We start from the raw sequence: 23370 nt of genomic DNA, 5'->3' as shown, positions 1-23370 counted from the left end.
CTCCAGCCTGGCAACAGAGGGAGACTGTCTCAAAACAAAAAATAAACAAACAAACAAAAAAATGCCCACAGAGGCCGGGCACACTGGGCTCATGCCTATAATCCCAGCACTCTGGGAGGCTGAGGTGGGAGGGTTGCTTGGGTCTAGGAGTTCAAGACCAACCTGGGCAACATAGCAAAACACTATTTCTACAAAAAAAAACCTAAAAATTAGCCAGGAGTGGCTACTCAGGAGGCTGAAGTGGGAGGATCACTTGAGCCCAGGAGTTGGAGGCTGCAGAAAGCCAAGATCATGCCACTGCACTCCAGCCTGGGCAACAGAGCAAAACCCTGCCTCTAAAAAGGGAGTGGGAGAAGGCTAACAGAGCAAAGGTGGGAGATGAAGGATGTGCAGGGAGGCGTTTCAGACTTGCTCAGGGGCTCTCTGCCAACAGCAAACTGAGAAAACAGTAGCTAGGGATCAAGTCCAGGTGGCTGCCCATGTCCCCAGGTTCCCCTCCCGATGTCAGGGAGCCACAGAGGGACAGGCAGTGTCAGGCAGTGGCCATCCTCCCAGATCTCTACATGCAGCCCCTCTGGCCCTGATTTTCTGGCCACCCCAGGGCCATTCCCCTCCTGGGTTCCCAGCACATGAGCCACTGTCATTTGCAAGCCCAGTCCCTGAGCCCTGGGCTCCCAAGCTGCAGCCAACTGGTCAACGAACTTTGGGTTTCTTTCTGTATCAGAGGTCTCTGGAGGATCAAATCATCCAGGCAAACCCCGTGCTGGAGGCTTTCGGAAATGCCAAGACCACCAGGAACAACAACTCCTCTCGCTTTGTAAGTGTGGGCGGCCACATGAGAGGCCCCCTGGGTGGTAGGACAGGTGTCACGAACCCACCCCAGGTAAAAAAATTGAGGCTGTTTTAAATTAAGGTGAAGGAGGCGGGGCAAGTGAAGACATCACCTTCCCAGAGACACTGAAGGCATAGCAATCAGAATTAAATTGGCAATAAGGAAAAACTAACTCAAAAGATAAATAACCCCTTGTGGAATTCAGCTCAAGGTCTGAAGATTCCTACTAGCTGGTCCAATGATCCTCAACACTGAGAACTACAAATTGCACGTTTAACAGGTCATTTTGTATCAAAAGATCAATTCAGGCCAGGCGCGGTGGCTCATGCTGGTAATCCAGTGCTTTAGGAAGCCGAGGTGGATGGATCACGAGGTCAGGAATTCGAGACCAGACTGGCCAACATGGCAAAATGCCACCTCTACTAAAAATACAAAAAAAAAAAAATTAGTCAGGTGTGGAGGCAGGCGCCTGTAATCCCATCTAATTGAGAGGCTGTGGCAGAATTGCTTGAACCTGGGAGGTGGAGGTTGCAGTGAGCCAAGACTGCGCCACTGCACTGCACTCTAGCCTGGGCAACACAGCGAGACTCTATTTCAAAAAAAGAAAAAAAGATCAATTATAAGGCACCTAGAGTTTTTCAATTGTATGAATACATTCTCTGGGTTCTGCAGAGACCCAGACAGGGTTAACCGTTTTTTTTCTATAGTGGATTTTGATTTTTTTTTTTTTTTCCCTCAGAAGTTGGTCTTCTTTGATGTGCCCAAGTCTTAACATTTCTCAATAAAGAAAAAAAATCTCCATTAGCATAAAAGGAGGCCGAGCGCAGTGGCACATGCCTGTAATCCCAACACTTTGGGAAGCCAAGGCAGGAGGATCTCTTGAGCCCAGGAGTTCAAGACCAGCCTCGGCAATATAGTGAGACCACTCCCCATCTCTACAAAAAACAAAAATTACCCGGGCATGGCCATGCATCCCTGTAGTCTCAGCTACTTGGGAGACTAAGGTGGGAAGATTCCCTGAGCCCAGGAAGTCAAGTCTGCAGTGATCAGAGATTGTGCCACTGCACTCCAGCCTGGGCAACAGAGCAAGATCCTTTCCGGGGGTGGGGGAAGCATATAATCAGCAAACAGAATACTCTTTAGTGTTAATATTGAAGTCAAGTGGCTTTGATGCAGAGCCTTGGCGACAGTCACGGTGGAGGGACTAGGAGGTCACCTACGGAGACAGAGATTGACAACAGTGGGAAGCTGTGACCTCTTCTAGGCTGGAGGAATGTAAGAGAGGTGCTATCCTAGGTTCCTGGTGAGTTCTTAAACCAGTGCAGCTGTCTGGTGGGAGCTGGAGTCATAGAGGCACTCTGCCCCACCTGAGATACCAACCAGGGAGGAGCAATACCCTGGCCTCGTCTCTCTGACTCCCAGACCTCCTCTGGGGCCTCCCATTGGCAGAGCCTAGCAAGCTTGCAGGAAGCCTGGTAAAACAGAGTTGGTGGGATGAGGGGAGGAACAGACGTGAGCACAGACAGGCCCAGGAGCAGCCAAGGTAGAGAGAGAGAGAGTTCTTTTTCCAGAATTTATTGGTGGCTCTACCATGCAAGCCAGAGAGAGGAATGACACAGAAGTCTCTGGATAAAGAGGCGTGGTGGGTGCTCCAAATTTGTATGGAGCCTGGATTCTATATAGAATTCCAAAGGGTACCAGCCCTCCTGCTGGCACTTCTCTCCTCCACAAATGCCCCAAACCACAGACCCTAGATTTAGCTCTGAGACCTGTTCGTGTGTTTCTCTGCCTATTTTCGTGGGAAATCCACCACTCCAATACAGCCCAGTTACATCCCCGCAGCCCCCCAATTGGCCAACTCTGGGCCACTTACACTCGAAAGCTGTGGCTGACCTCCCTCCTGATCCCTCCCCTCTCCTCCCTGCTCAGGGCAAGTTCATCCGAATCCACTTCGGAACCACAGGAAAACTGGCTGGAGCTGACATTGAGAGCTGTAAGTCAAGCCCTCTTAGAAGGTTTCTCTGGGCAGCCACATAATCTGTGAGGCCCAGTGCAAAATGAAAATGAGGGGCTCATGTTAAAACATATTAGCCAGGCAAAGTGGCTTATGCCTGTAATCCCAGCACTTTGGGAGGCTGAGGCGGGAGGGTTGCTGGAGCCTAGGAGTTTGAGACCAGCTTGGGCAACAGTAAGATCCCAAAAAACGTGAAAAATTAGGCTGGCATGGCGGTACATGTCTGTAGTCCCAGCTACTCAGGAGGCTAAGGCAAGAGTATCACGAGGAGTTAGAGATTACAGTGAGCTATAATTACACCACTGTACTCCAGCCTGGGCAACACAGCAAGATACTCTCTCTAAAAATAATAATAGGCCGGGTGCAGTGGCTTGCGTTTGTAATCCCAGCACTTTGGGAGGCCAACGTGGGCAGATCACAAGGTCAAGAGATTGAGACCATCCGGGCCAACATGGTGAAACCCTGTCTCTACTAACAATACAAAATTAGCTGGGCGTGGTGGCACGTGCCCGTAGTCCCAGCTACTCGGGATGCTAAGGCAGGAGAACTGCTTGAACCCAAGAAGCGGAAGTTGCAGTAAGCCAAGATCGTGCCACTGCACTCCAACCTGGTGACAGAGCGAGACTCCATCTCCAAAAAAAAAATAAATAATAAAGGAATTTCGAAACAGTAACAAAGAAGCATTAAACCAAGTGGGAGGTCCTTCTGATTGCAGCCTGATGGTGCCCAGGAGTCTGGCCTCATTCCCAGGCCTCCCTCAGTGGCAGTCAGGTCCCCGGAGGCTGTGTCTGGAAGAGCGAAGGGTGGGGCTCACCACTGATGACTGTTCTAGGCTTTATGGAGAGGAGATGCCTGCTTTGTATGCAGCCCTGAACTCCAGGGAAACAGCTGTGTACTCACCAGCATCTTCACTTCTTTTTCAGATCTCTTAGAGAAGTCTCGTGTCATCTCACAGCAAGCAGCCGAGAGAAGCTACCACATCTTCTACCAGATTCTCTCAAACAAGAAGCCTGAACTTGTTGGTAAAGACTTTTATGTCTTTCCACCTGCCCCTGACCTTGCTTTCCTCCTTTTCTATAAGGAAAGAATTCCCATGTGCAAGGGGACTTGTGTCTCTCCTGGGATTCTCTGAAAATCCCTTCAGTTTAAAGTGATGTGAATGGGGCTGGAACAGCATTTTGAAATTGGGAGACTTCATTTAAAAATGCAATTTCCAGCCGAGTGCAGTGGCTCATGTTTGTAATCCCAGCACTTTGAGAGGTGAAGGCAGGAGGATTACTTGAGCCCAGGAGTTTGAGACCAGCCTGGGCAACATGGCAAGACCTTGTCTCTACAAAAAATAAAAAATGGCTGGGCACAATGACTCATACCTGTAATCCCGCACTTTTGGAGGCTGAGGCAGACAGATCACCTGAGGTTAGGAGTTTGAAACCAGCCTGGCCAACATGGCGAAACCCCATCTCTACTAAAGTTTAAAAAATTAGCTAGGTGTGGTGGTGGGCACCTGTAATCCCAGCTACTCGGGAGGCTGAGGCACAAGAATCACTTGAATCTGGGAGGCAGAGGTTGCAGTGGGCCAAGATTGTGCCAATGCGCTCCAGCCTGGGAGACAGAGCGAGACTCCATCTCAAAAAAAAATTTTTAAATAAGCAGTAAAAATTAGCCAGGAGTGGTGGTGCCTGTGGTCTCAGCTACTCAGGAGGCCAAGGCAGGCAGATTACTTAAGCCCAGGAGTTTGAGGCTGCATGAGCTATGATTGTTCCACTGCACTCCAGCCTGGACAACAGAGCCAGACCCTATCAAGAGAAAGGAATAAAGAGAGAAAGAGAGAGAGAAAGAGGGAGGGAGGGAAGGAAGATAGGTTAGAGATGGCAGAAAAGAAAGCCACATGTCACCAAGGGTTAACCCGCTTTGCTACTCTTGGCAGAGAGTTTGCTCCTGGTCCCCAACCCTAAGGAATACCACTGGGTGAGCCAAGGTGTCACCACAGTGGACAACATGGACGACAAGGAGGAGCTGCAGATCACAGACGTGAGTGGGCAGGCAGAGCTGGCAAAGGATGGGGAGAAGCCTTTGGGCCCTGCACGCACGGCCGCTAGAACTGGAGTGGTGGTGGGAACAGGAGCCCACTTAGAACTGCCAGACAGCCACCCAAATCTTCCTTTGAGATGTCTGGGGTTGCAGTCAGTGTTTTATCCCAAGCCCACTGTAGCAAGCAGGGTTTCTCTTTGCAGAGTTGAACTAGAATTCCATGGGGACTTAAGGGGCCATCAACCCCATGCAACTTTTCCTCCTCTGCAGCCCAGCTAGAAGTGATCTGTCATTCTCCCAGTACCCACCACACTCTGTCTCCTCTTATGACACGAAACACTCATGACTCCTGTTAGGATTATTTGTGTACTAGGTCCTCTCTCCTCTTTGACAACAGAATCGATTCCTGATTTATCTTTGTCTTCCCCTCATTTAGTACCTAGCATGAAGCCTTAACAATAATAATAGTGCCAGGCACAGTGGCTCATGCCTATAATCCCAGTGCTTTGGAAGGCTGAGGCAGGAGGATTGCTTGAGTCCAGGAGTTTGAGACCAGCCTAGGCAACATAGTAAGATCCAGTCTCTGCAAAAAAAATTTTTTTAATTTAAAAATTTCCGGGTGTGGTGGCATGCACCTACTATGATAACCAGCAACTTGGGAAGCTAAAGTGGGAGGAACACTTGAGCCCAGGAGTTCTAGGCTGCAGTGAGCCATGATTGTGCCACCACACTCTAGCCTGGGAAACACACCCTACCTCAAAAAATAAAATAAAATAACTGGTTGGGCATGGTGGTTTACACCTGTAATCCCAGCACTTTGAGGCAGTTGAATCACTTGAGGTTAAGAGTTCAAGACCAGCCTGACCAACATGGTGAAACCCCATCTCTACTAAAAATACAAAAAATTAGCCAGGCATGGTGTTGTATGCCTGTAATCTCAACTACATGGGAGGCTGAGGAAGGAGAATCATTTGAACCCAGGAGGTGGAGGTTGCAGTGAGCAGAGATTATACCACTGCACTCCGGCCTGGGCGACAGAGGGGGAACTCCATCAATCAATAAATAAATAAGCTGGGTGTGGTGGCATGCACCTCTTATCCCTGCTACTCAGGAGGCTAAAGCAGAAGGATCACTTGAGCCCAGGACTTCTAGGCTGCAATGAACCATGATCATGCCACTGCACTCTACCCTGGGCAAAAAAGTAAGACCCTATCTCAAAAAAATAACAATAACAAAAAAAAAAAAAAAAACAATAACAATACCTTCCTTTATTGAGCACTTACTATGTGCCAAGCCCTGGACTAAACATTGTCACATCATTTTGATCTACCATTAACATCACCTTTTACCAGATGGCGAAACAGAAGCCAGAGAGGTTTCTGCAATAAAGAAAATGACTTATTGCAGAACATCTGATCTGGGCTCCTTGGAGGAAAACAACCCTCCCTGTTCAGGGTGTGTCCAACTCCAGGGTCCATGCCCTGCCACAGTGGCTCTTTAGCACGGCCCACGTGGAAGTCCCATGGCCTCCACTGTGTGGAATGAGAGGCCAGGAGTCACGTGGCTTTGTCTCTGTTGTTTTGCAGGAAGCCTTTGATGTGCTGGGCTTCAGCACCGAGGAGAAGATGTCCGTGTATAAGCTGACGGGAGGTATCATGCACTTTGGGAATATGAAGTTCAAGCAGAAGCCCAGAGAGGAGCAAGCTGAAGTGGACACCACTGAGGGTGGGTGCTGGGCTGGGGCTGCTCAGGGACAAGGTGGCCAGTGGAGGGGAGTTCCCTGCTTTCCGGGGCTTTGTGGCCATTTCAGGGACATGCCAGCTCTATGTGGCTGTAAGCCACGCAAGTTCAGACATTGATATTTTCAGAAAAGCACAACTGACAGTCAAGACATGATTTTGTTTTGTTGTCATTGTTGTTTTAATTTGTATTTATTTTTTGAGACAGGGTGTCACTTTGTTACCTAGGCAGGAGCGCAGTGGTGCAGTCATGCAATTGTGGCTCACTGTAGCCTCAACCTTGTGGGCTCAAATGATCCTCCTGCCTCAACTTCCTCAGTAGCTGGGACTACAGGTGCACGCAACCACGCCTGGATAATTTTTTGATTTTTTGTAGGAACGGGGTCTTGCTATGTTTCCCAGGCTGATCTCAAAACTCCTGGCCTCAAGTGATCCTCCTACCTTAACCTCCCAAAGTGCTGGAATCACAGGCATGACCCACTGTGCCCAGCTGCCATTTGACCTTGAGCAAGTGTAGAAACTACCACATCTTTGTTTTCTCATTGGCAAAATGGGATCTCCTCCACCCTCCCTTTCACCCCCTCTCTGAACCACAAGAGATGTTGCCAGGTTTCTCCTGGGCATGGCTACATCTTTCTTGCACTCACCTGCTTTTTCCATCCCTACTCAGTGGCTGACAAAGTCGCCCATCTCATGGGTCTCAACTCTGGTGAACTGCAGAAAGGCATCACCAGGCCCCGGGTCAAAGTAGGCAATGAGTTTGTGCAAAAAGGCCAGAACATGGAACAGTGCCACAACTCCATTGGGGCTCTGGGCAAGGCTGTCTACGACAAGATGTTCAAGTGGCTGGTGGCCAGGATTAACAAGACCTTGGACACCAAGATGCAGAGGCAGTTCTTCATCGGCGTGCTGGACATTGCCGGCTTCGAGATCTTTGAGGTGTGTGCCCAGCCTTGTGTTTGTTTTTTTTTTGCCCTAGGGTGGCTGTCCTCCTTATAGAAGCTACTTTTTGCCATGGTTCTCTTGTTTCTCACCTTGGACCTGGGGCAGACCAATCTCAGTTTGCCACTGGATCTCTGACTTTTGGACTCCAGAAATTTCCAGCTTCATTTGTATGGTGCCAATCCATAAAGACTGGTGTGAACTTTAAGGATGGGATGAGTGGTGTGCTGAAGCCAGTCTGTACTGGCTAACAAGAGCCGATTGTGAAATTTTCAGGAATTTTGTGAGCCAGTTGACATCATGTTGATAGCCAGAAATTAGCCATGGCTTGAATATTTATACCATGGACACTGGCAAACACTACAAATCAGGGTTTGGTTTTAAGAGCTGATTTATCAGCTCATCGCTCGAAAAAAAAAAGTGGCCAGGTGCAATGGCTCACACCTATAATCCCGGAACTTTGGGAGGCCAAGGTGGGCAGATCACCTGAGGTCGGGAGTTTGAGACCAGCCTGACCAACAAGGAGAAACCCCGTCTCTACTAAAAATACAAAACCAGCCAGGCATGGTGGCGCATCCTGTAATCCTAGCTACTCAGGAGGCTGAGGCAGGAGAATTGCTTGAGCCTTCACCTCCTGCATCCTTCACCTCCTGGGTTCAAGTGATTCACCTTCCTTGGCCTCTTGAGTAGCTGGGATTACAGGTGTGCACCATCATGCCCAGCTAATTTTGTATTTTTAGTAGAGACAGGGTTTTACCAGGATAGCTGGACTGCAGACCTCATCTTAAAAAAAAAAAAGCTGAAGTCTGTCTGTTTGGATTTTGGGTCTGAGCATCATACTGTGTGGCCCGAGGCATGTGTTAAACCACTCTGTGCTTCTGTAGGGGAGGGAACAGAGAGCTGCTTCTCATAGGGTGCTGAATGGTCAGTGTTAGGCACTTAGGGCAGTGCTTGACACTAGTGGGCCCTCAGCAGTTTTGCTTTGCTTGTGGTCTCTTCATTCAATCCTGGCTCTCTCTGCCTGTGCTGATGCCCCTCCTTCTGCCCTCCTGCCATCACAGTTCAACAGCTTTGAGCAGCTATGCATAAACTTCACGAACGAGAAGCTGCAGCAGTTCTTCAACCACCACATGTTCGTGCTGGAGCAGGAGGAATACAAGAGGGAAGGCATCGAGTGGGTCTTCATCGACTTTGGCCTCGACCTGCAGGCCTGCATTGACCTCCTGGAAAAGGTGACCTGCTTCTCAAAGGAGGGGCTTGGAAAGAGGCCAGGGCCAAGGGATGTCACTAGGGCATACAGGGAGGTGGCATCTGGCTTCAGGGAATTCAGTGACACTACTGATGACCTTCATTGGTATGACCTCTAGCTCCCCATCTGCAAAATGGGTACTGTAGTGACTGCAATGACTACTGTTCATTGGGCTGTTATATGCCTGCATTCATTGGCTCATCATAACCTACTGTATTTGGGGGAAGTGATACTTTTTTTTTTTAATTTGAGGCAGAGTTTCGCCCTTTGCACCCAGGCTGGAGTGCAATGGTGCGATCTTGGCTCACCGCAACCTCCGCCTCCTGGGTTCAGGCAATTCTCCTGCCTCAGCCTCCTGAGTAGCTGGGAATACAGGCACGCGCCACCATGCCCAGCTGATTTTTTTGTATTTTTAGTAGAGACAGGGTTTCACCATGTTGACCAGGATGGTCTCGATCTCTTGACCTCGTGATCCACCCGCCTCGGCCTCCCAAAGAGCTGGGATTACAGGCGTGAGCCACAGCGCCTGGCCAGAAGGGATACTTTTATTATACCCATTTCACAGATTGGAACATTGAGGCACAGAGAAGGGAACTTGCTCGTCCAAGGTCCCACAACCTGTGAGCAGCAGGGTCAGGCTTTGACCAATGCAATATAATAGTTTCGCCTATAACCACATCCACATGGAAGGTTTCAGCAAATAGTCTCTCAAGAATGTGTGTTGTGGCCGGGCACAGTGGCTCACACCTGCAATCCCAGCACTTTGGGATGCTGAGGCAGGTGGGCCTGAGGTTAGGAATTTTGAGACCAGCCTGGCCAACATGGTGAAACCTTGTGTCTGATACAAAAATTAGCTGAGTGTGGTGGCAGGTGCCTGTAATCTCAGCTACTCAGGTGGCTGAGGCAGGAGAATCACTTGAACATGGGAAGCAGAGGTTGCAGTGAGCCAAGATCACACCACTGCACTCCAGCCTGGGCAACAGAGTGAGACTCTGTCTCAAAATAAAATACATTAAATTTAAAAAGCAGAGAGCACAGGTTGCATTGACTTCCCATTTTTCAGAAGGCCAAGCTTGCCAGGGGCTGCTGTTGAGGTGGGATTAGCATTTGAGGAGCTCTCTGGCCCCTTCAGATCTCAGTCTTCCCTTCTGTTGCACTTAATGGATTCCAGCCTCCTTCAAGTACTAATGGCCATGGTGTTTGATGACAAGACCACGGAGCACCAGGCACTGTCCCCATATGTCACTGTGCAAAGTCCTGCTTCCTGGATGGTCACTGGGTGTCTGGTGCATCTCTACACTGGCCCCAGGTTTAGTGCCAGTGTGGCCTCTTTTGGGTCCTGCCACCTCCTCTAACATCATCCTGTCCTCTTCCTTCCCAGCCCATGGGCATCTTCTCCATCTTGGAGGAACAGTGCGTCTTCCCCAAAGCCACCGATGCCACGTTCAAGGCAGCCCTGTACGACAACCACCTGGGCAAGTCCAGCAACTTCCTGAAGCCCAAGGGAGGCAAGGGCAAGGGGCCCGAGGCCCACTTCGAGCTCGTTCACTATGCAGGCACCGTGAGTACTGGCCTCAGGGTCCTTCTGTTTTGGGTCCCAGCTGGCTGCCGTCACTGCCGCTATTGTAGGTGCATGCTGACACACCCCTCCAGAGATGTCCCGCTTCCACCAGCACAACCATGGTATAACAGGGTAATCAGCTAATTGAAATGAGCTCCACTCACACCTCCTCATCACTTCTCTAAGGGATATACCCATTAGGGAGCAGCCATCAGACCCATCCAGGCTACACCCTGCCCAGGCCCATCAAAACTGCCTGGGCCCACCGTCTATATCCCTTGCTTTAACAGCTGAATCTCATTCTTGGCCAGAAATGACAACACTTGCAAAAAGAACAACAAAAAAATTCCACGAGCCCATTAATGACTCCCAACTGATAACTTGGCTCTCTGACAGCTCATAGCCACCAAACCAACAAGATGACATTTATAGAGTGACTTTTTCACTCAAAACAAACTTAGTCCTTGGGAAGTGGGGAAATTAAGTGTAGCCAGGACTCAGGTTGCTTTTTATAATTAATAGGGGAGGTGACATTCATCTTGCCAGCTTACGAGAATGCATTTGGTTTCCTTGGGATTTTATTATCGCTGTAAATGCCAATGCTCCTGTTACCAAAAGAGGTTGCTGAGCCTCTGTGGGCTTGACTGCAACCAAACTGCAGCCTTAAGACAGAGCCGTCAGGAAAGTCATGATGCCACTGGGCATCAGGGCCAAGGTTTTATGATACCATCAACCGTAACCATAATGCCAATTGCTTCTAAAATGGATTGGGCCGATACTTGGAGCAAACAGCAGGCTTGGGACCAAATTGAAGCTCTCCATCCCCTCTTCCCACACTGAACTGAGAAGAGTTCCTTATTTATAGCAATGGAATATTCAAAGTCAAGTGGGACCTATGCATTTCCAAGAAGGCCCTAAAATAATGCACGAAGATGACAAATGTCTTTGTGCTACACAGGAGATGGCAAGCTCAGAAGTTCTGGCTTCTCATGTACTTTTCTCACTTCTCTGTGCTCCATGGAAGGACCTGAAAGACTCCTTCCTTCTTACCCTGGCAATGGGGACCATGTGGCAAGATGAGAAGCAGAAATTAGTAGATATCCAGTTACTTGGATAGATGGAGCCCTCAGTGCTGGATAGATGGAGCCCCCCCTTTCCACCAGCCAATGACCCTACAGTGATGTAAGAGAGCGTGCATGCTCCCCTAGCAAGGAGGGAAACTACAGTGTTTCAAGAGGGACTGCATGCTTCGCAGCAAAGAGACTTCTTCACGTAGCTCAGGATTCTACAGCCACAGTCAGTCACTGACAGCAAAACCACTGGGCAGAAGGTGACCCAAGGGTCAGGGAGGCACTGTGGCTGGCAGAGCAAGCTGTGTAAGAGAAGGTTACACAGCCCAGGAGAGAGTAGCAGGGGAGTCTAGGTTTATGTGCAAAGCTCAGAGTTGGTTGTATCCTAAATGGGCAAATTGCAAATACCCAAGAAAAGAGATAATAGAGCCTCCAACTCAGACTGGGCTTCAGGGGCATCCCAGGACACCAGGCAAGTCAGCAGGACAAGAACTGGAGCCCCAAGAAATGGGGCTGAAAGTTGGTCCTGGGAGCTGAGAATAGGGCAGAGCTGTAGGAGGGTCTCTAGCTGGAGCACCTGAAAGGGAAAGGCTGGACCTCAAAGTTACTCACTGGCGTCTGCCCTCTCCAGGTGGGGTATAACATCACAGGCTGGCTGGAGAAGAACAAAGACCCCCTGAATGAAACAGTGGTGGGTTTGTTCCAGAAATCAACTGTGGCAATCTTGGCCCTTCTCTTCAAAGAAGAGGAGGCTCCAGGTAGAGCTGACCCCTTGTTGCATCCAGTCTTCCTGTGCTGATGCCCTTTAGTGGCCAAATGGAAAGAAGGAACAAAAACTCTTTTATTCAACTCTTGTGGAGTGAGTGAATGAATGAAAATGGCTTGAGATAGGCATGAAAATGAGGCATGTAGATACAACCTGGGAGCCTCCAGTAACTGAACTAATTACTAGGAACATCTCACCTCTAGGTGGATGGATACTGCTTGGAAAAGTTGACACCCAGATGTTCTGTGTTTCTTTTCTGTTTCCCTCTCTCGTCTGAAGCAAATACCAAGCTCAGTCCTGCCTCCCATCCAATAGAGGTCACGTGGCTCCTAGGGGAATGCCCTGGTGGCTGTTGCCCCATAGGGTTGCCAATTAGTGGGGCCGGAAACGCCAGACTCCTTGGTCTCACCACCAAAGTGCACATTCTCCAATGGTCTGTGGGTGCTTCTTCCTCCCCAGGCAATGGGAGCAATTTGTCACCTTGCACCAGAAATTGCAAACGCCTGCAGCCTCTCCAAGGAGCACAGCAGCTATTTTGACAATTATGCTGTAGCCAGCCCATTTGACCACTCCTTTTCTTTGTTAGGATCCCCCTTATTCATCCCCAGGATAAGCCTTTTTAAATCCACAGAATGCGTGTGCTTTGGTGCAGAGCACTTAATGGGGCTGCCTTTCTCATACTGAGTACTGACATGAAACGTGCTTGTCCCTTCCTTAGCCGGAGGCAAGAAACAGAAGAGAGGCTCCTCCTTCATGACAGTCTCCAACTTCTACAGGGTGAGTAGGGGCAGCACTGAGGCCACCTTGGGTCTGGTGCCCCCAACCCTTCCTTTCAGTGTTGGGTGGTCTGGCTGCTGCTTCATGGCCAGGGGCAGGATGATTTCATTTCTCTGTCTATGATTGCCTCTTTACCTGGAGGGGTCTGTTTCCTTCTGAAGAGGCCACAGAATAACAGGACCATTGGGCAGAAGAGACCCTTTGTGAAAGTCCAGTCCAACTATATTATTCTTGGATTTAAGTCTGGAGGGTAAGGGGATTTGTGCAGTGTTACCACCTGAGATAGCAATGCCCAAGATCTTGTGTCCTAGAGTTGGCTGGCAGGTCTTGGGCTGGCCACAACTTCCATGAAGTTGGGGCGTTACCTTCCAAAGTGCAGGCTACAAGGAGATGTTGCACAAAGAAAGGTGTCAACACTTTTCAAGAATCAGGCTGTCCCAAGGCAGAGGGGGCTACCTTATTGGAGATATCCAAGCAGAGGAGGAGAGAGCATCCATTAGGGAAGTTCATAGTGGACAAGAGTTTGTCCACACAGACCCTACGGTTCCTCCTAGTACTAAGATTCTACAATGAACCAGCTCTGAATCCAGAGGGGCCCTGCTTCTTTGACCGTGAAAGAAGTGCTGCCTAATGGCACTCTCTGCAATGATGAAACGTTCTCTTCTGCACTGTCCAATATGGTAGCTGCTAACCACATGTGGCTGAGTTTTAATTCTGTTTTAAGTGACTAAACTCTAAATAAATATCTCTCCTGGGTACAGGTATCCTGAACATCAATGCAAAGTTTCACTCACTCGTTCTTTGTCCTCCAACCCCAGGAGCAGCTGAACAAGCTGATGACCACCCTCCATAGCACTGCACCCCATTTTGTCCGCTGTATTGTGCCCAATGAGTTTAAGCAGTCGGGTATGTTGTGGGGTCACAGCTCCCTGCTGGAAGTCCTGAGGGTCTGTAAAGTTAGTGTTCATTCTGAATTAAGTCCACCTTTCATCACCAAGGCTGATGGGGGCAAAACAAGGCTCTGAGAGAAACTCCATCAATGGTTTCTAGCCAAATCATATTCTAGCTGCTTTATAAAGCAAAATGGTGCCCAACCAGCCAGAAATCAAACTCAGGGGAGCTTTTGGGCATTGGCCAAATGGTGGGGGACCTGGGGCCTCTGGGACAGTGACAGAAGATGACTGGGGATGATGGCACAGATGCTCAGTTCAGCCTCCTTGAGTGGCCAGGACTGGCCTGTCCCACTCCAGAGGAGGGACTCTCCATCTTGCACCCTCCCCCTTGGCAGGTGTGGTGGATGCCCACCTGATCATGCACCAGCTAGCTTGCAATGGTGTCCTGGAAGGCATCCGTATCTGCAGGAAGGGCTTCCCAAACAGGCTGCAGTACCCAGAGTTCAAGCAGAGGTGAGTGATGTCTCGCTGAATGCAAGGCTCAAGACGCCCAAGAGTTCTCCAGCTGATAAGTCACATCCACTGCAGCAGACACGATGGTGTTCAGTCAATACCACCTCACTGTCGGTCACTACCTAAGTATACACTGGCCCACATTTTAGACAAGATTGGGCACGTTCAGGGTGGTATGGCTGTAGACACTGCCCCAAATTTCAATTGCCAGCCCCTGCATTTCTCGGCTTCTGGATGCTGCTTCACCCCTCCTTGGCAAGCTGAAAGTCCCCGGAATTAATGCCTCCCTGGAAGGAGCTGTCAACCCAGTCAGTGACTGAGGACAGCTGGTATATAAATACCTCAGCTCCCTCACCTTTCTCGTGGCTGAGTCTGAGACATTTTCCACATATACACTCAGACAGCAGTGTGTTTGTAAATGTTTAACAAGGGCTCTCCTGGTCCAAAAAAAAGAAGCCCTGATTGCTAGTGTCTGCCCATTTCCATGGTGTAAACACTCCCACTGTGGCTCCCAGTGATCCCAGCAGCATTAAGCTCCAATTGTCTGTTGCACTAAATGCCTCCACAACATGCCTCTTATTGGCTTTCGGTCCATTCCTTGCTCTGCTACCTCCCAGATAAACTACTTGCATTTGTATTCTTATCTCAGGGTCTGCTTCTGGAGGAATACTGGGGTAACTAATAACCCCACCTCAGAAATGATCCTCTTCTACCTCCTCCAACTTCCTCCAACATAGGACCACACATTGATGGATCAGGAAAGGTCACTAGTAGTCACCTTATCCAAGCCCCTCTGAAGGCCCCAGTTGGGGACTTTTGTGCACCCAAAGGGTGCTGCTCACAGGTCAGGATAAAAAAGCTGTTTTCTGATGTCTGGGTCAATGCCCTCTTCTCAACTCCAAGCTCTATCAGGAAGAGATTTTTGTTTCTTCATTTCTAGAAACAGCTCTTCCATGTACCCTCAACCTACTCCAATGTCCACTCCCAAACTGCAGCCCTTATTCCAAAGCCTCCTATCGATCTCATCTCTCTGCCTCCCTGGGGCATCTGTCAAACAAGTCTAATCCCTGTCCAAAGCCCATCTAGAAGACCAGCGGATAACTGCATGAACATGCTTTTAGTGATGTCGGCTTGGGCACAGTGATAACTGCCAATCATCTCTCTCCTGCCAGGTACCAAGTGCTGAACCCCAACGTGATTCCCCAGGGGTTTGTGGACAATAAGAAGGCCTCAGAGCTGCTTCTTGCAGCCATTGAACTGGATGTGAATGAATACAAAATTGGACATACCAAGGTAGGGTCTGGTGGGCGGTCTCCCCCTACACACCCCTTCAGCCTTATTCTAAGAAGGTGGGCTTCAGGGTGTGAATTCCACCTGGCCACTGACCAATGGCCTGCTTTGGGCAAGTCCACCAGTTACTGATAGCTTCTGTTTCCTGAAAAACCAGGGTTGATCATGCTAGCCTCACAGAATTTGGAGTGATTAGAGGCAACATGCATAGAACCCAGCTCAGCTCAGAGGGGAACTCAAGCAATAGTAGAGCATTTCTTAGAACCCTACGTTTCTTTTCTTTTTTTTTTTTTTTTTTGAGACAGGGTCTTCCTGGAGTACAGTGGCGCAATCATAACTCACTACAACCTCAAATTCCCAGGCTCAAGTGATCCTCCTGCCTCAGCCTCCCAAGTAGCTGGGACTTAAGGAGGCACATACCATCACAGCCAGCTAATTTTTAAAATTATTTGTAGAGATGGGGTCTCACTCTGTTGCCCAGGCTAGTCTCGAACTCCTGAGCTCAAGCAATCCTCCTGCCTCAGCCTCCCAAAGTGCTGGGATTATAGGCATAAGCCATTGTACCTGGCCTGAGCCCTGAGTTTCCAAGAATAAAAAGGGCCAATCAGAATCAAGGTCCTGAATCTGACCCTGTCGGGAAGTTTGCTTGGGTAGGGCCTGGACAGTGAAAAACTGTAAGCCCAGCTCTGAGCTGGCGGCTGAGCCGAAACTGACTCAAACAGAGCAGCCTCCTGCTCCTGACTCATGGGGCCTGAGGTGCCCTGGGTCTATCCCATTTCCTGGCCCCACAGCATCCTGTTGGTGTTGTAAAGGCTGGCCAGGCCAGTGGTGCAAGGTGTCCTTACACAGCCACCCCCTGCAGACTGTACCTCAACATGATCTCCCCATGACACAGGAGGTTCACTGGCTTTGCAGTCAGGAGAGTTGGGCTCAAAGCCTGCCTCTGTGCCACCTGGAGCAGATCATTTATCTCTCGAAGTTCTCATGCATGACGCAAACTTGGCATGGAAGTTTGCAGCATGCCTGTGCCTCTGATGCATATGGTCGCTCAGTGAACACTTATGGTGCGCCTACTGTGTGCCAGGGACAGTGCCAGGCTCTAGGGACACACAGTGAAGAGAAGAGAATGAGTCCCTCACTCCCTGGAGCTTGCTTTATAACACTGTGTGTGTGTAGAATTGTAACACTGCCCTAGAACCTGGTGGCACTGTTTGTTTTGTCCTCCTTCACAATTAAGATGTGCTGTAAATAGCTAGATTGACTTGTGGGGAACACTTGAGGTTTGGAGACAGGATCATTGAATACTTGAGCTGGAAAGAATCTTAGAAACCAGCGGGCCCCTCCTTTCCCTACCCACCCTTGACAGATGGGGAACTTAAGAAAGCCTGGAGAGGGGGTGGAGGTGGCATACCCAACCTCACAAAATGAGGCGGGACAGAGCTAGTCAGCATCAGGCCCACTGGGACTGGTTGTGTGGATGGAGAAGCCGGAGCTGGTATCTCAGAACCTGGCACAGCTCAGAATCTGGTCTGTTTACTACCTGGCCAAATGGACCCCATCTTGCTATTGTACAAGGGTTGCATGAGGCACGTCAGTTCCAGGGGAAGACCCAGGGCTGCTGGGGACAGTTTTGCTCCCTGAGGACTAGGCAGACTGGCAGCAGGGGCAGAATAAAGAACAGGATGATTCTGACTGCAAATGGTGTTCCTATGTTTGGAGTTGGCTCAGGTGGGCCCCACCCCCAGCCACATGCTCGTTGCAAAGACCAAACCACAATGCTAATTAATTTTGAAATATCAGGAAACATTTTATGACATCAAACCCAATTTCTCTACTTTGTGATGTTCAGCTCCTCGGGGGGCCTTTTGGGGGCAGGGAGCATTCTTTCTCATCTTTTACCCACAGGGACTCAGTTGGGTGCTGTATTCCCTGGCCCCATGTGGCATCTTGGGCTCTTGTAGCTCGGAGGCCCTATAGGCAACATTCTCTCCAGACAGGATGGGAGGCCTAGGCCCCCCAAGGGACAATGACTTAACCACAGTCACACACACAGCACATCCAAGGCAGGCTGAGGCCAGAATGCAGGTCTCCTGGCACCTTCTATCCTTCTAAAAGTTTCTATCATGTCCTATTTGAAGCCTGGAAAAAGGTGTTACATCATGAAACATAAAGCCAGCACCTGTGAACCCACTGAAAAGCCTAGAATGTCAACTTTTCAGGTCTTTCCTCCCCCACCTCCTCCCCACCTGCAGGAGTAACCCCTCGTCTTGAATTTTGACATAAACCATTCTCTTACCTTTTTTTCTTAAGAGACATGGTCTTGGCCGGACATGGTGGCTCATGTCTCTAAAACCAACACTTTGGGAGGCCAAGGCAGGCAGATCATGAGGTCAAGAGATCAAGACCATCCTAGTCAACATGGTGAAACCCCGTCTCTACTAAAAATAAAAATAAAAAATTAGTTGAGCGTGGTGGCACACACCTGTAATCCCAGCTACTCGGGAGGCTGAGGCAGGAGAATCATTTGAACCCCAGAGGGGAGGTTGCAGTAAGCTGAGATCACACCACTGTACTCCAGCCTGGGTGACAGAGGGAGACTGTCTAAAAAAAGAGACATGGTCTTGCTCTGGAGTGCACCCGGACTGGAGTGCAGTCACACAATCACAGCTCACTGCGGCTTCAAATCCTAGGCTCAGCGATTCTCCAACCTCAGTCTCCCAAGTAACTGAGAATACAGGTGCACACCACTACACCTGGCTAATTTTTGTATTTTTTGTAGATACGGAGTCTCACTATGTTGCCAAGGCTGTTCCCCAACTCCTGGGCTCAAGCAATCCTCCCACCTCAGCCTCCAAAAGCATTGGGATTACAGGCATGAGCCACACCACCTGGCTCATTTTCTTACCTGTCAAAAATAGCTTTAGCACATATGCCTGCAGTTGTGCTTGGTTTCGAGTGTCATGGAAGTATCGTACTTGACACACCCTTCTGTGACATTCTTCCATGACGTGCTTTTATCTCTTTGCCATGTTTCTAAGCTTCAGCCTCATTGGTATGTGACATTATCACTGCCACACTGCACTGCAGTGCGGCTGTGAACATTCTTGCTCATGGTCCTGTGCAGGAGTTTCTCTAGAACAAAGTTCTCAACCTTGGCTGTATATTAGACTCATCTGGGGGGATTTTTAAAGCATCCACAGGCAGGGCATGGTGGCTCATGCCTATAATTCCTGCATTTTGGGAGGCTGAGGTGGGAAGATCACTTGAGTTCAGGAGTTCAAGGCCAGCCTGGGCAACATAGCCAGATCCCATCTCAGAAAAAAAAATTTTAATTAGCTGGACATGGTGGCACATACCTGTAATCCCAGCATTTTGGGAGGCCCAGCCTGGACAACATAGTGAAACCCCATCTCTACAAATAATAATAATAAATTTAGTTGGTGGCATGTGCCCGTAGTCTCAGCTACTCAGAAGACTGAGATGGGAGTATTGCTTAAGCTCAGGAGGTCGAGCTGCAGTCATCTGTAATCATGCCACTGCACTCCAGCCTGGGCAACAGAGTGAGATCCTTTCTGAAAAACAAAACCAAAACAAAAAACAAAAACCTTCTTTGATTCAAAACTCCTCCAATAGCTGCCACTGGGTGACAGCTGGGCTTTTTTCAAAGGCGTGCCGTCTTTTCCCCAGGTGTTCTTCCGTGCAGGCATCCTGGCCAAGCTTGAGGACATGAGGGACGAGCGTCTGGCCAAGATCATGACGATGCTGCAGTGTCGGCTCCGGGGCTTCCTCATGAGGGTGGAGTTCAAGAAGATGCTGGAACGAAGGTAGCACTCACAAACACCAACAGGAAGGCCCAGGGGAGCCACAAGCACTCAGGGACAGCACCACTATCCACACCATGTGGTTGGCAAGGGATGGATACCAATGTCTTTGCTGGCACAAAGAATCCTGTGTGGCTGGCCAGGCATGGTGGCTCATGCCTGTAATCCCAGTACTTTGGGAGGCTGAGGCAGGCAAATCACCTGAGGTCAGGAGTTCGAGACCAGCCTGGCCAATGTGGTGAAACCCTGTCTCTACAAAAAATATAAAAATTAGCTGGGCGTGGTGGCGCATGCCTGTAATCCCAACTACTTGGGAGGCTAAGGCAGGAAACTCGCTTGAACCCAGGAGGCAGAGGTTGCAGTGAGCCAAGCCTGGGCAACAAGAGCAAAACTCCATCTCCAAAAAAAAAAAAGAATCCTGTCTCTCAGAGCTGCCACAATCAAGTTGACACACTGGGTGTCTTCAAGCAACAGGAATTTTTAAAAAAATTTTTTTATTGAGGTCCCAGCACGGTGGTTCACACCTGTAATCTCAGCACTTTGGGAGGCTGAGGCAAGCAGATCAGAAGGTCAGGAGTTCAAGCCCAACCTGACCAACATGGTGAAACTCTGTCTCTACTAAAAATACACAAATTAGGTGGGCATGGTGGCACACACCTATAACCCCAGCTACTCAGGAGGCTGAGGCAGGAGAATCACTTGAACCCGGGAGGCAGAGGTTACAGTGAGCTGAGATCACACCACTGTACTCCAGCCTGGGTGACACAGCGAGACTGTCTGAAAAAAAAAAATTTAACTGATACCTAATAGATATGCATATTTTTGGGTTTCATGTGATAATTTGATACATTCATATAATAAAATCAGGATAACTGGGCTATCCATAACCTTAAATTTTATTTTTGAAGGGGGATGGGATCTTGCTCTGTGGCCCAGGCTGGAGTGCAGTGGTGTGACCATAGCTCACCACAGCCTCAATCTCCTGGGCTTTAGTGATCCTCCCACCTCAGCCTCCTGAGTAGCTGGTACTACAGGTGCACAGTACCACACCTGGCTAATTTTTTTTTTTTTTTGGTAGCAATGAGGTCTCCCTATGTTGCCCAAGGCACAGGCTCATCTCAAACTGCTGGGCTCAAGTGATCCACCTGCCTCAGCTTCTCAAAGTGCTGAGACTATAGGCGTGAGCCACTATACCCAGCCCATCTTCTCTCTTTTTATGTAGGCACCAGTCATATTGAATTAGAGTCCCTCTTACTCTAGTATGACCACCTAACCTTAACTAGTTATATCTGCTAGGACCCTATTCCCAAACAAGGTCCCCTTCCTAGGATCCGGTTAAGACTTCACCGGATCCTTTAGGAGGACACAGCTCAACCCCTAACAGGAAACAATTAACATAAACCTTCTCTTTACAGTTCAGGTCACTTTCAAAGCCCTTCTCTTACTTGATCCATGTAATGATGCTGTAAGAGGAGCATGGTGGGGCCAGCACCCCCACTTTACAGATGAAGAAACTGAGATCTGAAAGGTTAAGGAAATGGGGTAGGTTCACGCAGAGCCAGGATTAGAATTCAGCAATTCTCACTCCACAACCCTGCCCTTCAAATCATGTTTTTCAGCCATCTCCCTAACCTGGCAATTTAAAAATGGCTGGGTCCAGCCAGGTGTGGTAGCTCATACCTGCAATCCCAGCACTTTGAGAAGCCAAGGCAGGAGGATCACTTGAGCTCAGGAGTTTGAGACCAGCCTGGGCAACAGGAGATAGGGAGACCCCATCTCTACAAAAAATCAAAAATTAGCAGGTGGTGGTACATGACCGTAGTCCCAGCTACTTTGGAGGCCGAGGCAGGAGGATCACTTGAGCCAGAGTTCAAAGCGCCAATGAGCCATAATTGTACCACTGCACTCTAGCCTGGGCAATAGAGACCCTGTCTCAAAAAAAAAAACCTAGGTCCATCCCAGATGACCTGTGACTGAGTCTATTTATTTGTGGTCACAGAATTAGTAATGAATTCCTGTTCCCACCAGCAGGCCACCTGCAGCCCTATACTGAAGGCAGGGACACCGGTTAGGGGTTGATGTGAGGGATCTTGGCTTGATCCAGCCCAGGGCCTTGGCGCACAGGAGGTCCTCAATAAATGGCAGTTGAATGAAGCTACAGGGAACAAGAAATGGGTGGATTCCAGCAACTCTGCAGATCCATGGGATTCAGAGACTAATGGGTGATTTCTGGTGAAGGAGGGAAAATGCAGGAGTAAATGACTGCTCTGTCTCAGCCTTGTACCATCTGGGAGGGACTTGGTTCCATCAGGTTTTGTCTCAGCTCTCTTAGCTGCTAAGCTCTGACCCCAGCTTGAGTCTCCCTACCCCCAACCACATGTTCAATGCCGGGTCTTGAGAAAGCACTTTTGTGTCTAGACAAAGTAGATCTGCTGGCTTCTACTCCCAGGTCCCTCCCCTTCCCCAGGGAAGCCAGAAGCCAGGTCCTAACGCCTTCATTGTAACCCATTCAACCCTGGATTCTTTTCACAGAATAGGCCTGAAAGTCATTCAGCGGAATGTGCGCAAGTTCCTGCAGCTTCGTTTCTGGGGATGGTGGAAGCTGTACAACAAGGTGAGGGCTGAGGGGCCAGGACAGCAAGGACTGCTGCTGCCTGTGGGTTCGTGGGGAGGGGTCTCGATCCTGGACAGAGGTGCCCCTCGGAGTGAGAAGCTGCAAAAACAGTCTGAAAATGAGGGCACCTTAGAGGCAAAATCTAGCCTCTGTCCAGACAGGAACTAATTCCTCCCTAAGAAAAATCATGGGGCCAGGCACAGTGGCTCATACCCATAATCTCAGCCCTTTGGGAGGCTGAGGCAAGAGGATTGCTTGAGGCCTGGGCAACATAGTGAGACCCCATTTTAAAAGAAAAGAAAGGAAGGGAGAGAGTGTGTGCATAAGGAAAGGAAAGGAGGGAGGGAGGGAGGGAGGGAGGGAGGGAGGGAGGAAACAAACATCGTGTGTCTTTCCACCTTCCATCTCATCCCTCAAATAAAAACCACTTAAGATGGAGAGAGCCACTCCAGGCCCACCAAAAAAAGTGAGCTTGATTATTGACTCCTTGCCCCTGGGAATGTTGAGGCATCTTCAACTTCAGTGAGTTCTTGGCTTTAGAGCTGGAGGAACCTCAGGAAATGATGGGGTCCGACCTCATTTCCTGTTCTTCTTCCAAAACAGCAATGAGTGTGGCCTGTGAGTCAGCCAGCTGGTGGGACCTACAAATGTGGGTAGCCAGGCCACCCTCAGCCAAGGCAGGAGGCCACCAGCCATGGCACTGTATGTGGGTCCAATCATGCCTGAACTGGGGCCACCATTAAGAGGGAACATGTCCCTGGGCATCAGAGGAGGGAGTCGGGCACGAGGCAGCTATGTTCAGGAGACAGGAGGACCTGCAGAGGGTGAGGACGGGATCTGAGTCATCTCGGATGGCCGTGAGTCCTCCAAAGCTCACAAGGAAGTTTCTTTATATTCCCCACGGGAAAGAACTGGCTAACGATCAGCACCGACCACAAATGGAAAGGGAGGAATAGCAAGTTCTGCTTCCTCATATGTCTCCACACACAGGCTGGCCCTGGAGGACCTGAGACTGGAGAGGAATCTATATGAGCACATCTCAAAGGCCAGGCATTGCCAGTGCTGCCTGGGTTTCCTCACCTGTTCCATGATGCCCATTTCTTTACATTAATTCTCTTTTTTTTTTTTTTGAGACAGGGTCTTGCTCTGTCACCTAGGCTGGAGTACAGTGGCACGATAGCTCACTGCAACCTCCGCCTCCCAGGTTCAAGCGATTCTCCTGCCTCAGCTCCCCCCTCCCCAGTAGCTGGGACTATAA

At 49.5% G+C, this 23370-nt stretch overlaps 1 protein-coding gene across 1 annotated transcript in view; it reads left to right on the top strand.

Annotated features, from left to right (window-relative positions):
• The window catches only part of MYH16 (myosin heavy chain 16), a 79553-nt gene that overhangs the window by 13177 nt on the left and 43006 nt on the right, over positions 1-23370 (top strand). The window contains exons 6-20 of the mRNA XM_035282452.3: positions 725-817; positions 2762-2825; positions 3770-3868; positions 4774-4877; positions 6464-6602; positions 7287-7555; positions 8620-8790; positions 10189-10368; positions 12070-12196; positions 12923-12981; positions 13800-13887; positions 14270-14387; positions 15560-15680; positions 19365-19501; positions 22031-22112. Of these exons, the coding sequence (XP_035138343.1) occupies positions 725-817; positions 2762-2825; positions 3770-3868; positions 4774-4877; positions 6464-6602; positions 7287-7555; positions 8620-8790; positions 10189-10368; positions 12070-12196; positions 12923-12981; positions 13800-13887; positions 14270-14387; positions 15560-15680; positions 19365-19501; positions 22031-22112 (1851 nt within the window). The remainder of the gene's footprint in view (positions 1-724; positions 818-2761; positions 2826-3769; positions 3869-4773; positions 4878-6463; positions 6603-7286; positions 7556-8619; positions 8791-10188; positions 10369-12069; positions 12197-12922; positions 12982-13799; positions 13888-14269; positions 14388-15559; positions 15681-19364; positions 19502-22030; positions 22113-23370) is intronic.

The sequence above is a fragment of the Callithrix jacchus genome, chromosome 2 (assembly GCF_049354715.1).
Source record: "Callithrix jacchus isolate 240 chromosome 2, calJac240_pri, whole genome shotgun sequence".
Classification (NCBI taxonomy): domain Eukaryota; kingdom Metazoa; phylum Chordata; class Mammalia; order Primates; family Cebidae; genus Callithrix; species Callithrix jacchus.
Note: the sequence above shows the minus strand (reverse complement) of the source record. Positions and strands in the feature narration are given on the sequence as shown.